Raw genomic sequence first — 12660 nt, forward strand, 5'->3', positions numbered from 1 at the left:
AGCAAATCATCAGGAAGATTATACATCACGAGGAGATAGGATTTATTCCAGGGATGGAAGGACGGTTCAACATACACAAATCTATACATATAATACACTATATAAATAGAACCAAAACAAACAAATGCACAATCATCTCAATAGACACAGAAAACTTTTTCACAATCCAACACTCATTCATGATCAAAGCTCTACAGCAAATTGGAATAGATCATCTATATCTTGATCAAAAAAAAGCCACTCACCAAGCAGGATTGACTTCCAGCTTGACTGGCTTAGGGGGCTTCTCGATATTATGTCTGCCTTTCACGTAGCCTACAATACTTAAGAAGTCAGAAAAATCAGTTGTTCTTTTTTATAGCAAAACCAGTCCTTTAATGCATCATGAAAGACTGGAACACCAGGATGATACGTACAAGCATTGTCAGCATTGCTCTCAGGACTGAAGCACGGGTTGCAGCCCTGGTTGTAGCACGGTAGGGTCATTTTCCACTCCCACCGTGAGCCGCGAGACTGTAAGACTGCTATTGTCACAAGTACCAGCCAGATGACTTAAAAGCCATCTATGAGAAACCATCAGCCAACATCATTCTAAATGGAGAAAAACAGAAAACTTTTACACTAAAATCAGGAACAAGACAAAGATGTCCACTATCAGCACTACTGTTCAAAATAGTTCTGAAAACATTAGTCACAGCCATTAGACAAGAGAAAGAAATAAAAGGAATAAGAATAGGAAAGGAGACTAGTTTATTTCATTGAGCATAACGTTGTCCAGGTTCATTTATGTTGTAGTACATGTCAGAATTTTCTTCCTTTTTAAAGGCTGTTGGATAAAACAGCCTGTATGTATCTCTCATTCATTATATGAGGTACTTAGAATAATCAAAATCGTATAGATGGTGGTTGCTAGAGACAGAGGAGAGGTTAAAATGTGAAATTATTATTTAATGGGTGTAACTTCAGCTTTCCAAGATCAACAGCCATGAAGATGGATGGTGATGATTGTCTCACAATATTAAGAATGTACTTAGTACCTCTGAACTATACACTTCAAAATGGTAAAATGAAAATAATAAAAACTTTCGAAAAAAAAAAAAAAAGAACAGGTAAGGAAAAAGTTAAACTATCATTACTTGCAGACATCATGATACTCTAGAGGAAAGACCCAAAAAACTCCACCAGGAAGTTCCTAAAATCAATAAACAAATTCAATAGCACAGCAGGATACAAAGTCAACACTGAAAAATAAACAACACTCCTATACACAGATAACAAACTCACTGAGAAAAATTAAAGAAAAAATAGCCTTCACAATAGCATCTAAAAATTGTAATTTCACAAAGGAAGTAAAAGATCTATATGATGAAAATCACAATACTCTAAAAAAAGAAATTGAAGAGAATTTCAGAAAATGGAAAGGTATTCCTTGCTCCTAGATAGGAAGAACCAACATTGTGAAATTGGCCATACTTCCAAAATTGTAAAACAGATTTAATTCAATCCTTATCAAAATAGCATCCACATATCTCACAGATCTAGAGAAAACATTCCTAAAATTTATTTGGAACAAGAAAACACCTAGAATAGCAAAGACAATCCTGGTCAACAAAGGCAAGACAGGAGGCATTATAATCCCTGACATGAAATTATACTATAAAGCTACTGTGATAAAATAAGTCAGCTTGGGGCTGGGGAGGTGGCTAAGTAGAATAAGTGCTTCCCTGGCAAGTACAAGGGCCTGAGTTAAATCCCCAGTTATGCAAAAAGAAAAAAAACAAAACAAAACAAACAAACAAACAAACAAAAAAAACAAACGGACCCAATGGTCAATGCAACAGATTAGAAGACCCAGACACAACTACAAACACACTCAGCCACCTTGTCTCTAACAAAGAGGCCTAACATGTTCACTGGAAGAAAGATAGCCTCTTTAATAAATGGTGCCTGAAAAACTGGCTTTTCACATGCTGACAGCTAATATTAAACCCATGCCTATCACCATGCACAAAACCACAGTCCAAATAGATTAAAGATTTAAATAGTAAAATGGAAACACTAAATATTCTGGAGGAGAAAGTAGGTAAAAATCTTAAAGACACAGGGGTAGGCAGAAAGTTCATGAACAAAAACCAAACTGTATGGAGAATACTTCAAAGAATCAACAACTGGAATCTCATCTTATTGAGAAGTTTCTACACATCAGAAGAAATCACCAACAGAGTTAAAAGACAACCCACAAATTGAGAAAAATCTTAACCAAAAATCACTCAGACAAAGGACTTTTATCTAGGATATATAAAAACTGGAAAAAAATCAGTCCCCTAAAATTCAAAGGCCCAATCCAAAAATGGGCATCTAAAATGAATACACACTTCTCAGAGGAAAAAATACAAATGGCAATTAATACATGAAAAATGTTCCACAGCACTGGTCTTTTGAGAAATGTAAATTAAAACATCAAGATACCATTTCATCCCAGAAAGAATGACTATCATAAAGAAATCAACTAATAATAAATGCTGGAGAGGCTGTGGGGATAAAGAAACCCTTCTCCACTGTTTGTGGGAACATAGGCTGGTACAACCACTATGGAAATCAGTGTGCAGACTCCTCAGGAAACTAGGATTGTAGGTCCCATTCAACCCAACTATTCCTCTTCTGGGTATTTCTCCAAAAGAACTGAAAGCATCGTATCACAGTGATATATGTGCACCCATGTTTATAGAAGTATAATTTGTCATAGTCAAATCTTGGAAACAACCATTCCATCTTATAAGGTCAACATAATACCAATACCAAATTGAACAAGAACATCACAAAAATATATAGTAATATCTTTCATGAATGTAGATACAAAAATATTAGCAAAATATTAGGAATCAAATCCAAAAATATATAAAGGAAGTAAAGTTTATGGGCATGTGGGATTTATCTCAGGAATACAAGGTGCCTCAGTGCTCAAATATCAACTTATATAATTCACATCAGTAGACTAAAGAGAAAAAGCCAATGATTATTTCAATTGATTCTGGAAAAAAATCCAATGTCTCTTCAGAATAAAATTCTACATCTACATTGAAATAGTGATTAAAAGGAACATCTTTTAAAGGGCATGTACTTAATGGTGAAAATCTATATGGCACTCCTCATGAGAGCTATAAGCCTCTATTAACATATAATTACCTACTTAGAATACTTTTAAAATTATTCACCAAAGCTACTAGAACTAGTGAGTGTGACAAGGTCAAAAAATAAAGGTCACTGTAAGAAAATCAATTTTATTTTATTATGCTAGCAATAAGAAATTATACATTGAAATTTAAAATAGTCCCATTTATGATAGCATAAAAAGTTACAATATAATTAGGGATAAATCTTGAGGCAGAAGTGTACAAATGTTTCATGCTAAAAATGGCAAAATACCGATGAGAGAAAGCAGAGAAGACCAAAATAAAGAGACCACATTAATGGCTCACTGGAGATACCAATTCTTCCCAAATTGGCCTGTAGTTTTGATATGTTTTCACTTATAAGCTCAGCATGAATTGTTGTGGAGATTATTAGGGTTCTCCCACTATCTTTATGGAGAGTTAAAGAATCTCATTACCTAGAAAAGTTCTGGAAGAAACAGCCAAGTTAGAGAGCTCATGCTGCTGACCTTAAGATTTCCATGAAGATGCCTTTGTCCAGGCAGGCATAATAGTGCTGGCAAAGGAACTCTGACTGTTTGCTGCTTGACAGACACCCAAGGGGAGATCACTTCCACAGAAACCTGGGCTTTTGTCTCATACCGAATTGATTTGGAATAACAGAAATCTCAAAGTAAAATAAATGCTTATCACTTGTTCAGTGGTTAACAAACCACGGTAGACCAGATGCCCTAACTAAAGAAAGTCAAAGGTGAAAACTTCCAATATCTGTATTGGTATTGGTAAGTCTCAATGCGTGATTCAAAGGCAAAGAAGAAGATAAGAAAACTTAATAATGTGAGAGTCCACTTAGATAATATTAGAGCTGGGGAGCAGAATTGTGGAACCAATTACAAAGGATAGGAAGAAATATGGGGGCAATGCCAATGTTTCAGAAGAGATGACTATGGTACATACACACTGCATTTTCTAAAAATATCTTGAAAGTCCACCTCCAGAGAGTAAGTTGTACTGTATGTGAGTTCTACTTTAACAAATCCAACTTTAAAAAAATGAAACCAAAGCAAGCATCAGTAGTACTGTGTCAGGGTGGAGTAAGTAGAATTTTCATAGCTGCTGGCAAAAGCGTGACTTGGCACAAGGTTTCATGAACTCACCAAGAGGGTTTATGGTTGATACAATCCTCTGTGTGGAACACAGACACTTCCTGAGACCCAGCATGTGTCCCTAAGGCAGACCTCACAGAAGTGTGCGCATGTGGTAGCACTGAACAGGAGCTTCAGAGCTTCAGGCCACGGCCACATGGCTCTGCCTTGACTCTGGGCCTGTGGTGAGGGAAGAAATAATCAGGAATCACATGGCAGAGCAGGACTGCTCACGTCAGGCCGCCAGAAAGTAGAGAGAACAAGGACAGGGGACACCTCACACACCTTCCAGGGCATACCCCAGTGAAACATACCCTGCACCTTGGCCTCACTCCTAGTACATCTGACACCACCCAACGGTCCATGCAGGGATGATCATCAGTCAGTTAATCCATTGATGACATCAGAGTCCTGATGATCCACACACTTCCCATAGTCTTTCCTCTGAATATTGCTGTACTGCTGACTAAGCTGTTGACCCACAAGCCTTTGCAGGGGCATTTAGATGCAATCTGCAGCACTTGGTTCTGAAGCCACTTCCTGAGACCTGCCCCATGGATGGCCAGAACACAGAGATGGGACTTAGGACAGCATCCTGTCCCTGAGCAGAAGTGGGAAGTACAGGGAAGCCCTCCATCTCTCCTACTGATTCATCCCAGCTCCCAGTCAGTGTTTACATGACTGCAAGCAAGAGTGTCAGGGTTGTGGGAGAGTGTGCCTGGGTGTGCACATGGCATTTGCACATATGTGGAGGGAGTACATGGCACAAGTCTTCATGAACTCACTCAAAGAGTGTTTATGTTTGACATGATCCTCCATGTGGAGCGCAGGCACTTCCAGAGACTCAGCATGTGTCCCAAAGGCAGAAATCACTAAAGTCAAAAATTCACACTTCTGACACACTGAAGGAGGTGATTCAGCAGGCTCTTTAGAAGACACAGAAATAGTGAGCACATAACTGGGCAGCAGCTGCCCTGAGACATGACTGGCAAATAGGCCCTGTGTTCCAGTTCCATGGTGGTGAGTGAGTACCTGTGTGGTTTGTAGGTGGGTGATAATTAGTCTTCAATCACAAAACAATAGATGTCTGTGCACCCATGAAGGGGAGAGATATGAAGCCAATCCTGTCCTACGAGTGTGAGAATCCAGGAATCAAAAGTCACCCTGTGGAAGGAAGTCTCCAGCCCAAGCACAAGAATCATTGAGGAGATGGATGGAAGCACCAATGCTCAGTGGTCTGAGCTGTCTCTGCTAAGTGCCCGCTCCCAGGACCCCAAGGAGGCACACACAGGGGCACACAGAGGTGCCTAAAATTGAATCAGTACACTTGAAAGACAGGAAATGTGGATATAAAAAGGAAGCACAGGACCGCAGAGCTGCCCTGGGAAAGCATATTTATTTGGCTCCAATATGGTACATGGGGACACTGTGGAACAGAGCATTCACTGGAGATGGATAGAGAGGGAAGGCCCTGGAGCCCTCTGCTGGATTCTAGACAGCAGTCTAGCAGGTCAGATCAAGAGGTGAACCTGGGCACAGATATCTGGTGCTAGGAGTTCATAAGAGTGTCACCTCTTCAGTGGACAGCTGGCATGGAGAGAGGAAGTCAGCAGCAGATGAAGGTGCCACAGGAGACAGAGTTGTAGAGGAGGGCTGGCCATAAACATAGGTCACAGAGATCTAGTGCAGGGAGCATACTGCAGTGTTCCTTCTGTCCTGAGCAGCTGGCATGGAGATTAGAGGTCAGCAACAAGATGAAGTGCAGCAGGAGGAGGTGCCACAGGAGACAGGGTTACAGAGGAGGGCAGGACAGGAAGACTGGCAACAGCCTGAGGACTGGCAGGAGGGGACCATGCACAGCGAGGGCCCACAGCTCATGGGGAGGCACACAGAGGCCTGGCAGGAGGGCTGGCAGCATCCTGAGGACTGGCAGGAGGGAACCACACATATGGCAGGCCTGCAGCTCATGGGAACACACAGAGAGGCCTGGCAGGAGGGCTGGCAGCACCCTGAGGACTGGCACGAAGGGGTCACGCACAGGACGGGCTTGCAGCTCACAGGCACGCAGCAGGCAGCCTGGCAGGGGCTGGACACACAGCAGGCTGGCTGGCAGCACGAGGAGCAGCTGGTGTGGCACATAGTGGCTGAGGTGGCTGTGGCTGGGAGGAGGTGACGATGTCTGTAGCCTCCCACCCTCCCTGAGCAGCATTTATACTCAGGTCCCAGGTGTTGTAGCATCTTGGAGAATGCTGCAGTCTTCCCGCTTGGTTACCACTGGCTTGCCTCTGGCATTTGTTCCTGGTGTGCGCCCTTTTGTTTTTGTTAGGCCCCAGCTACATAGCTAATTGCATCCTCTTCATGTGTCTGGTGTATGTAGAAACCTGTTTCAGCCCTGTTACCTCTATGTGGAGTCTGCCTAAATCATCACATTTCTAAGTTAATTTTGTGAGATCCCAAACTCCAAGATCTTGATGCCACATTTCCGTCCAGTTGGGACAGCGCTCTTCAAACACTATCAAGCTGACACTTGACCTGTGGGTCAGGAAGGATTGGCAAAAAAAGGGGAAGCCCAACAGTGGGAAGCAGCTCTGTGTGGAGATTCCAGAAGTTCAGTACAGTCACACAAGAGGAAGGGCAGGCTGTCTTTGCCAAGTCCTGGAGGATGAAAACTGTGCCTCAACAGAAAACAATGTAGCCTCCAAAATCATCTCTTAAAATTAGTGGTAAAATAAGGACACTACATGACAAAAAAAACTTGAGAAATTCGTGAACAACAAGCTACACTCCAGTGCATACTCAAGACTATCCCAGACAGAGACAACAAAGTCAAGACAGCCAAATATTTGGATATGATAAAGAGCTCAAGCATGGTAAGTAGTTATAAATAAGAGGAAAATGAGTCAACAATAGAAAAAGAGTGTGATGTCAGGAATAATTGGCTCAACTCATTTCAGCAATAACTCTAAATGGAAATGACTTCAACTCCCCAGTTAAAAGATACAGATTTGGTCCCCTTCCCCATCACTGCAGAGCTTGGCTGACCTGTGGCAGCTTCTCTTACCATTGCAGAAGACAGGTGAGCACAGTATACCTACAGGGACTTGGTAAGCCCTGCTCTGCCCTCCCCTCTGCCATTGCTAGAGTTCAGCTGAGCTGTGGCCACCTCTCCCACCAGTAGTGGGAGACTTGGTGAGCCCTTCCCTGCCCTCCCACTGTCATGGGAGCCTTGCTCACCCACCCCCCACCCCACCCCCCTGCCATCACTGTTGAGTGCGAGTGAACATTAGAAGTTTAAAAAATGTCAGAAGAGGGGCTGGAGAGATGGTTCAGTAGAATAAGCGCTTCCCTGGCAAGCACAAGGGTCTGAGTTCAATCCCCGGTTCTGCCAAAAAAAAGAAAAAAGTCAGAAGGAAGGAACAAAAGGAAATCTCAGACCTCCAACCCACCCAGAACAAGTCCATAAGACAAGGTTACAAAAGAACTTGAAAATTACATGCTTAAAATTTCTGAAATAATAACAACTGAAATAAAGAAACAACTCCATCAGACTATAAAAGAAATTAGATCAGAAATAATCTCCAAGGTAAAAAAAGAGATGATAACAATCATGAGAGAATTGATTAGCACATCAAAAGAAGACAGATAAAAATGGAGAGGAACAGGAAAATGATAGAAACATTGAATGAGCAATACAGGAAAGAATTAGAATGCATGAAACAGATTAAAAGAGATGTCCTGGAAATTAAGAATTCCACTGAAAGCTGGTAAAACCACTTGCATGAAAATGAAGATAGAATTTCAAACCCTGAAGATAGCATTGCAGCTAGTGAACATGCAAAGAAAGATCTCTTAAAAATGAGGAGCTTGGGCCAGGGAGATGGCTCAGTAGAATAAGCGCTTGCCTGGGAAGCTCAAGGGCCTGAGTTCAATCCCTGGTTCCGCAAAAAAAAAAAAAAAAAAAGAGGAGCCAAGAAATAACAAGCAAAAGATGCAGAGAAAAACAATATAAGACTGATAGATATCAATGAAACAGTAGGAATCATGGTATAAAAAGACTATTTTTAAAAATGATGTATTTATTTATTTGATACAGGGTCTCACTATGCAATTCAGACTCATAGTGATCCTCTTGTCTCAGACTCCCCAGCACTGAGATTACAGATGTCCACCACCATGCCCAGTTTTGGGGCTTGTATGGCATGGCTGGGGTCCTGGGGCCGGGATGGCATGCAGTACCAGGGATTGAATTTGGGTTCTTGTGTTTGCCAGCCAGGTGCTTAAAGTGTTGCTCTATCTCCATAGCCCCAAAAGACTATTTGCAGAAGTAGTAGCAGGAAATTTTCCAAGCATGGGGAAATAATCTGACATACAGTTCAAGGAGGCATATAAAACTCAATTAGTCATAATCAAAATAAACCAGCACACAATAATCAAGATCCCAGAAAGTCACCAAAAGAACAGAATATTAAAAGCTGTTGGAGAAAAGCAATAGATCATCTATAGTGGAAAGCCCGTCAGAATCATGGCAGATTTCTCAAGACAGACCATCAAATTAAAAAGAGCTTGGACTGAAGTTTTTCAGGTCCTGAAAGAAAACAAACTCCAACCCAAACTGATGTACCCTGCAAAACTATCTACTAAGTTTAATCGAGAGATAAGCAACTTCCATGACAAAGAACAGCTGAAGAAATTCATGACCACCAAACCAACCTTACAAAGAGTACTATATTCTAGAAAAAGAAAAAAAGAAAGATCACAACTTCAAAAACAACAATAGAAGAGAACCACAAAGTAGAGAAAGCAATGAAACAGAGGAGAAAAGTAGAGAACCCATAGGAGCAAAATAACATGACAAAGATAAGCCAATACATATGTTATAACCATCAATGTAAATGGCCTCGATTCACCATTCAAAAGAAGACTGACAAAATGGATCAAGAAACAAAATCCCAGACTAAAGCACCTGCTTAGGCAAAGCACAGGGACTGGGGTTCGATCCCCAGCATGCTGTGCCAGCCCCACCCCCGGAGTGCACTGAGATGGCGATTGACACTGGGTGTGGTGGCGTGCACCTGTAATCTCAGCACCTGGGAGGCTGAAAACAGGAGAAGCATTACAAGTCCAATCTGTGTAGTGAGACCCTATAGACCTTGTAGTAAATACATTAAAAAAAAGAAACAAAATCCACTGGGCTGGCTAGATAGCTCAGTAGATTAAAGTGCCTGCTTAGCAGATGCAGGGATCAGGGTTCGATTCCTAGCATGCCATGCCAGTCATGCCTCAGGGTGCACTGAGATGGCAATTGAGACTGGGCATAGTGGTGTGCGCCTGTAATCCCAGTGCTTGGGAGGCTGAAAACAGGAGGATTACAAGTCAGATCTGTATAATGAGACCCTGGAGACCCTGTACTAAATACATGAAAAATAAAAACTAAAAAAAGAAAAAGAAACAAAATCCAAATTTTGCTGTATACAATAAACACATTCAATGCAAAAAGTAATTTATAGACTAAAAGTCAAAGGATGAAAAACTACCCCATGTGACAGAAACTCAGAAAAAAGCAGGGGTAGCTATTCTAGTTGCTAACAATGTGAACTTCAAACTAAGAGTGATTAAAAGAGATAAGGAAGGTCACTATATACTTGTTAGGGGACAACTGCAAGAGGAAGAGATGACAATCACAAATATATATGCATACATTGTAGGAGCACCTAACTATATAAGACAAATTTTAATAGACATGAAAAATTAAATGAGCAATAACACAAATGTATGAGCAACTTTAACACCCATTGACACGAAAAGATAGAGCAACTAGGCAAAAAATCAGCAAAAAATATAAGAACTAAACCAAATTTGTGAAGAAAGATCTTAGTAGACCTTTACAGAGTATTCCACCCAGCAATGTCAGAATACACATTTTTCTCAGCAGCACATGGGGCATTCTCCAAAATAGACAATATACTAGCACATGGAGCACTCTTAAGTAAATACAAAGGCATTGAAATTATCCCTTGCATAATGTCTGACCATAGTACAGTGAAACTGGAAATTATTGACAAAAGAAACTGCAAAAGTTCCATAAACTCGTGGAAATTAATAACATCCTCATCCTCCTGAACAATCAATGGGTCACAAATAAAATTAAAAAAGAAATTAAACAATATTTATAATAATCATTGAAAATACACTGCTCTGAGTATTGGTGTACCAACATCATAAAAACATAAAACAGGCCAAATAAACACCAATATAACCATAGATGTGACCTTAAGGCCCCATTTTCACAAACAGATCAACTAGATAAAAAATGTATGAACTTTCAGAGATGAGGCCTGTATTTGAACAAAGCGACTTTATGGAAATGTACAAGCTGTTCTACCTACTACCCTAGAATACACTTTCTTCTCAACAGCATGAGGAACCTCCTCCAAAACAGACCACATATGAATTCCTAGAGCCTCCCACATTGTTGGCCACTAGAAAAATGAAAAATCAAACAACACTGAGATTCTATCTTATTCCAGAAGCAATGGTTGTTATCAAGGAAACAGATTGTAACAAATATTGGAAAGGCTGTCGGGAAAGTGGAATCCTTCTCTACTGTTGGTGGGAATGTAAATTATACCTTCACTATGGAAATCAGCATAGGGATTGCTCAAAAAACTAAAATAAGAAATTCTATTTGACCTGGCCACTCCACTTCCAGGTATCTTTCCATAGAATTAAAAACATCAGATTATAATGATAGAATCATACTCGTGTATATAGCAGCACAATTCATACTAGTTAAATCATGGAACCACCCTATATGCCCATCAACAGATGAATGGGTAAAGGAAAACATAAAATGTACACACAGTGAAGTACTATTTTACCATAAAGAAGGATAAATTTGAGCCATTTTTAGGAAATTAGATGTACCTTGAAAACCATAATGTTACGTGAAATAGATCAGACACACAAATGCAACTGTTTCTCTTACATGAAAAAAACAAAGTATAAGTAAATGAAAGAGCAAAATAAAAGATAGATAAACAACCAGACAGATCTTTTTCAAGTAGAAATGGGAGCAAGAGGAGGGAGAGGGCAGAGAAGAAGGTGGAGGGGAGGTAAAAATAATTCAGATGTGCTACATGCATGAAACAGCTCCCCAAGATGAATGTGATCATGAGGTGGCACACACATGTACTAGTAAGAAGAGGCTGTGGGTCCTGGGCGTGCTGGGAGCCTTTCCCCAGGCTCCAAGAAGCTAACCAGGCTCAAGCTTCCATGTCTTGTAGTGTAAGTGCTGAGAGCTGTGGTTTTCTTTCCACTAGTTTGTTTCAGTGCAGTAGCCGGCAACCAGGGCCATGGTGCCTCTCACTGCACTCCTTCAGGGAATTCCTTTCTTAGCTCCATCTCTCCTTTGTGACACAGCCTTTCATATACACTCACCTCTTCTCACAGTAGACACTGATCTGCCTGATCACATGGCCAGTGTGAACTTACACAACTCAAAATTTTTCGTTTAAAATTTGTTTCAAATCTACAGGAGCCCAGAGCACATGCCCAGACTATTGAAAATTTGGTCTCCCAAGCTGCAACACTGACCTGCTCAAATGAATGTCTTCTTTCTTAATCCATTTATGCCTCAGCTTGTTTTAAGGGGGAACTTGGGTTTTACCTGTACCTTTCCTCATCATCAACACAGAAGACCAGGAAACATGGATATAACAGGAAAGGAAGAGGGCTGGCCAAATAACTCAGCAGATTAAAGTGCCAGCAAGCAGGCACGGGGGCCAGGCATTCAATCCCCAGGCCTGCCTTGCGAGCCCTATCCCCGGGGCATGCTGAGATGGCAATTGAGACTGGGTGTGGTGGTTCACACCTGTAATCCCAGCTCTTGGGAGGCTGTAAACAGGCGGATCACTATGAGTTCAATCTAGTAGTGAGACCCTGAACATCCTGTAGCCCTTCCCTAAAAAAATTACAAATAAGTAAATAGATAAAAGGAAAGGACAGAAATACAAACTGCATGGGGAGATTGTATTTATTGGGTTCACATAAGAGACAGAGGGCCATGGAGTCAGGACAACTGTTCTAGGTGGACAGAGAGGGAAGGTGCTGGACCTCCCTGTTGGGTTCTAGACCAGAGTCAAACAGGTCAGCTCAACAGGCTTCCTGTCTACCCTAGTGTTCAACATGGGCCACTGAGGTCAGGTGCAGCTGTCTCCTTTTCTGAATGACTGGCATGGAGATGGTAGGTCATCAGCAGGAGGAGGTACAGCAGGAGGAGGTGCCACAGGAGACAGGGTTGCAGAGGAGGGCAGGACAGGAAGACTGGCAACAGCCTGAGGACTGGCAGGAGGGGACCATGCACA

The 12660-nt window shown here is 41.4% G+C and overlaps 1 protein-coding gene across 1 annotated transcript; it reads right to left on the reverse strand.

Annotated features, from left to right (window-relative positions):
* Window positions 1-6040: 6040 nt before the first annotated feature.
* Window positions 6041-6436, reverse strand: LOC101573313 (keratin-associated protein 12-1-like). The gene is made up of 3 exons (XM_012514879.1): window positions 6356-6436; window positions 6239-6295; window positions 6041-6205 (listed from the first exon to the last, which is right to left on the reverse strand). The coding sequence occupies exons 1-3, from the start codon at window positions 6434-6436 to the stop codon at window positions 6041-6043; spliced, it is 303 nt and encodes a 100-aa protein (XP_012370333.1).
* Between the last annotated feature and the right edge of the window lie 6224 nt (window positions 6437-12660).

This window comes from Octodon degus, unplaced genomic scaffold, assembly GCF_000260255.1.
Source record: "Octodon degus isolate 3935 unplaced genomic scaffold, OctDeg1.0 scaffold00045, whole genome shotgun sequence".
In the NCBI taxonomy this organism is placed as follows: Eukaryota; Metazoa; Chordata; class Mammalia; order Rodentia; family Octodontidae; genus Octodon; species Octodon degus.

Excerpts from the sequence above, each read along its gene's own strand:
- LOC101573313 (XM_012514879.1), bottom strand. The coding sequence starts at position 6,436 with ATGTGCCACACCAGCTGCTCCTCGTGCTGCCAGCCAGCCTGCTGTGTG. Across the intron at positions 6,296-6,355 it reads AGGCTGCCTGCTGCGTGCCT|CCCTCCTGCCAGGCCTCTCT; the intron begins GTGAGCTGCAAG and ends GGGTGCTGCCAG. Across the intron at positions 6,206-6,238 it reads GCAGGCCTGCCATATGTGTG|CCCTCCTGCCAGGCCTCTGT; the intron begins GTTCCCTCCTGC and ends GGATGCTGCCAG.